The 4,648-nt window shown below is 45.4% G+C and overlaps 1 protein-coding gene across 1 annotated transcript in view; it reads right to left on the minus strand.

Annotated features, from left to right (window-relative positions):
• LOC119309225 (ethylene-responsive transcription factor CRF6-like) overlaps window positions 1-3,854 on the minus strand; it is a 21,783-nt gene extending 17,929 nt beyond the window's left edge. The window contains exon 1 of the mRNA XM_037585261.1: window positions 3,361-3,854. Coding sequence (XP_037441158.1) covers window positions 3,361-3,854 — 494 coding nt within the window. The remainder of the gene's footprint in view (window positions 1-3,360) is intronic.
• Window positions 3,855-4,648: the final 794 nt, after the last annotated feature.

Below are 4,648 nucleotides of genomic sequence, written 5' to 3' on the forward strand. Positions count from 1 at the left end.
CACTCCCCTTCCCGACTACCGTCTCTCTCACACACACACACATCTGTCGCTTTCACACCCCCGACTCGTATTTCTCTCACAAACATTTATCGAGTAGCCTCTCGAGAGGTTTATACACCCGCACACTCGTGCTTCCACTATCGCATACATGTCTCTCTCCCGCTCCTTGTATCTATGTAGATTTTTCTTCCCTTCTTGAGACACACCCTCTCAATCGTGCACACACACACTATCGCCTCATTTTAAGTTGATACCTCTTGCACACACACTCTTTGTGTCTTTGTCACACATGCACTCCGTCCTCCTCCTCTCTCTCCCTCTCTCTCACACACACATGGGCTTTTTGCAACAACTAGCAAGATGCCCATGTGTTGCAAGGAACATCAAGATGCATTTGTATGAGTAGTTTATCTTGTGGGGGGAAAGGATGAACGACGGAAGGCCTTATTTGCAAATGTAGAGAGGGGTGTGGGTATCTTTTTGCAAAATTGCCATAGTTTCCTTCCTATCCCTGAGATATAGATTGGGCGGCCTATATTGCAGGATGGCAGGCACACGATCATTACCGACTATACTTTTTATAAGAGTAGGGATAAAAAATAGAGTTGGTGATGATGGTGGGCCTACCATCCTGGAATGTAGGCCGTCTGATTTATATCTGACGGATAGGAAGGAAAATATGGCAATTTACCCGCACTCCTTGCCACATTTGCAGATAAGGCCTTCCCTCGTTCTTCCTTTTCTCCCACAAGATCTTGTTGTTCCATGCAACGCACGGGCATCTTGCTAGTAAGAGTAGAAATAAGACATATACCACTTCTCGAATCTTGAAACCAACAACATTCCTTCCTTATCTCATCAAAACCGCCAAAGGGATATATTTTGAGTGAAACATAACATATTTTTAGTGATATACGTATTTCAAAACTAGACTTTATCAAATCGGTGAATATGTATTAATCTACTTTGATCATGTGGCAACGCATTGGCACATTGCTAGTAGTTATTATAATTTTTTGGACACCAGACAAATGGTGGAGTACATATACGAAGAGAAGAGGCGCACGCACGCAGTCGGTCTCTCGCTGTCTCGCACACATGAGTGTTACGCTAAAGGCGATGTTAACAAATAAACCCTAAAACCCTAGGTGCATGATTGCAGCATTCGTGGGTACCGGGTACGTGGTGGAGCACCTTTGTAGCAATAGTCAGCTTGCATGATAATTTGATCCGTAGGAGTTGATGGTCGGGACCACAGGTGAACGACTTGGAGGTGGTGGCTCGCCAGTTGCCACAGATCGAGTAGCCACGTTTAAAATATCATTTTTTGGCAGCGTTAAGAGTTCCGATTTTCAATGGTGCGTTATAAGTACTAAGTAGTTTTTAGAACGATTGGTATGGAGCGAAAATGGAATTCATAGTACTACGTACCTCCTTGGCGTTGGTTGTATGGGTTTATGTTGCGAGATGTTGAACCTGGTAGTTCTAGGGAAAATACTATGGTTTAGATTTAGATGCTGGTTTTCAGTAATGAAAATCGGAAGGGGGAAACCCTTCTTTGATTAAAAAAACTACTACCTCCATTCTGGTTTACTAGTCCCCATCGTATTTTGGGTCAAAGTTTGTCCACGAATTTTACTTGTAAAATGTGAATGGAAAATGAGATTTTGTTATACCCAAACAAAAAAGGGCTGGAGGGAGTGATTGCTCTGACACGGACGCGACCTCTCATAGAGTGGGCATTGAACCGACGCGCCGGCCAAGAGGGCCCCACTCGCTGCAGGCCCGGCTGAGCACGCCTCCTTGCCGTGTGCAAACCGGCTTCAGACTGCCCCACTTTCCTTCATTGAATCTGCACGTGTGCCGTCAACAGGTCCTTCCGCGAGCCGGCCGGCATTTTAGAACACAAAAAATGACCAAAATATAATTAATTTATGCATGGTCTTGACTTGTTGTGCTCGCACTGGTAGCAGGAACTAGTAGAGGTTTTTCTTTATTTATAACTCTCCTCACATCTTTTGGGCTTTGAAGTGAATCATGGTTGTGGACATTATGTATGAATGTGTAGATATCTATGAACATGAGTTTCATGTGGAAGTTGAACTTGGAATGCCGGGCTGGCGCGTGAACTATAACATGTCCAATGCTTCATCTGTTATTGTTTGGAAAGTAATTGTTGTTATTACATGACCCAAAAAATATTTTGTGCCACATCAGTAGATGCACGGACATCACAACAGGCATGCTGACTGGATAAACATTTGAACCTAGCTATTATGAAGGAAATTTTGTATTGACAATAGTTTTAGATAGTAGGAGACGCCTAGCCTGCTCTGCCTCTGCTAGCTTATTTGTGGCTTCTTCCATCTCTTCTTTGGCTTGGGTGAAGAGAGCATTAGATTGCTATTTTCGCTTCTTCAGGAACTCAGCTACATTCTCAAGGGCTGTTGCACACTTTCTTTCAGCCTTTACTAGAGCCACGAGGACACGAACAGCTGACGACTCCATCTGGCTTGTGTGTAATCCAGCATCACCTGGGAATTTGCACCTTGTGTCTAATCCAACATCATTAGGGAACTGGCACCTTGTGTGTAATCCAGCCTCATTTTGGAAACATGATCTCGAGGTTGACCATACTTCCCTCCTTGCAGGAACTGCATCTTGACATGAAGTTACTTCTTTTTTAGATCAATACTCAGGGCAACCCAGATCCATTTAGTAGAAGCCAGATAAACAGAACTCAAAGAAGTGAATTCAAAAGGAAAAAATAAAAACAGACTACAAGATGAGAACACCCACTTCCTACATCAAGCTAAAAACGAAAGCATTAGGATGATTAAGACTCTTCTTATTACACATCGAAGAACACGAGGCTTAAGAGAAACAGAAACTACAACATATACACATCGAAGAACACGAGGCTAAACGAAAGTAATTGAAAGGGTGTTACTTACCAAAGCTCGTTTTACAGGTTCAGTGCAGCACCTCTTTAACTTGCCATGCTCCTTGAAGATGTCCCCAATATCCCATGTTTGGTCCTCATTGCTCCTCTGCATGTTCGCACTCGTGGTTTTAAAATCTCAACATGGCAAGAAAAATATACTACTAGTAATACTCGCGCATCTTGTGGGCAACATTAAAGCACTCGTCTGCCATCATAAAGCATCTCGAATAGAATGGCAATGCGCGGTGCTTTAAAAAAGCGTTTACAGTGCTGAGATCGAGAAGTAGAGAGACTAGAGAGTAGAGGAAAGTTCTCAGCATTGGTAGATAAAAAATAGATAATTCAACTACTCCTTGTCGTCTGACTCCTCCTCGGTGATATCCTCCTCTGACGTCTGATTGTAGGTGTGAGGATACCGATCATCATCGGATTCCCAGGGTGACGCTGCTCCTAGCCTCATGTTGAATTGAGTGTCCGCTTTTTGCCTACGCTTGTCCTCGGGATAGGCGGCTCGCTCCGCCCTCCTTTGCACATAGAACTCGCGCTTGTTGATGATGTCCTGCGGGAAGCATTGGCGCCACAGCACCATGGCTTCCTCATCCATCTCGGCGATGTCGAGACGGTGCTCCTGCCTCCGGTTGTCGTGACGATCCTCATCGGTGCTAAGCCATAGCAGAGGCGCGAGCTCCTGCGTCGGATCCCACGCCGGCACGTTGGGGAATTTCAATGTTCTATGAGGCCACCGGAGGTGCCACGCCGCCGCGTCATATGCATGGGCGGCCTCATTGGCGGTGTTGAAATTGCCGAGGCCGAGGCGCATCCCGCGGAACCGGATCTCGGCGGAGAAGCCATCGGAGGGGCGCGCGCGGACGACGTGGTATCCCCAAGTTTCCCGGCGACATGGCAGCATGGTGGCGCGGCGGCGGCGAGGCGAGAAAGAGCAGGGAGAGAGAGGTGGCGAGGCACAGAGCGGGGAGAGAGAAGTGGCAAGGCACAGAGCGGTGGGAGAGCGTTGGATTTTATAAAGCGTGTCAGACGCCGCGCGCCAAAACTAGCGCACGCCCGAACGCTTTTTCCCGCGCGCGCGATCCTTTCCCAACATTTCTGCTATCTCTACTCTCTTCTCTACTGTTATATTTATTTTATATTTTATATTTATCTCTACTTCTCTTGTCTACTTTTTTTTCTCTATACTTCTTATAAAAAACAGAGTTGGTGATGATGGTGTGCCTGCCATCCTGCAATATAGGCCTTCCAATTTATATCTGACAAATAGGAAGGAAACAATGGGAATTTTGCAAAAAGATACCCATACCCCTCTCCAGATTTGCAAATAAGGCCTTCCCTCGTTCATCCTTTTCTCCCACAAGATAAACTACTCATACAAATGCATCTTGATGCGTGCAACGCATGAGCATCTTGCTAGTTCTAAAAAACTTTCCATCATTTGCCACACTACTGGTTGCAGATGAAAAACCTACCCAAACACAGCGCAATACAGGAGCGACGCACAATTACAAGCTGATATTCTGTTTGACAATGGAGGCTATAACCAATTACTTTTACGGGAACAATAGCACCCAGGAAATTTGAAGGGTAGGTATGAACAAAATTGGACTGCACATGTACTGCTAAGTGATTCAATACACACATGACCAATCAAGACTAGAATGATGGTCGCAGCAGCCTCTGTGAGTCATGGTC

This window comes from Triticum dicoccoides, chromosome 5B (assembly GCF_002162155.2).
Source record: "Triticum dicoccoides isolate Atlit2015 ecotype Zavitan chromosome 5B, WEW_v2.0, whole genome shotgun sequence".
NCBI classification, from domain to species: Eukaryota; Viridiplantae; Streptophyta; class Magnoliopsida; order Poales; family Poaceae; genus Triticum; species Triticum dicoccoides.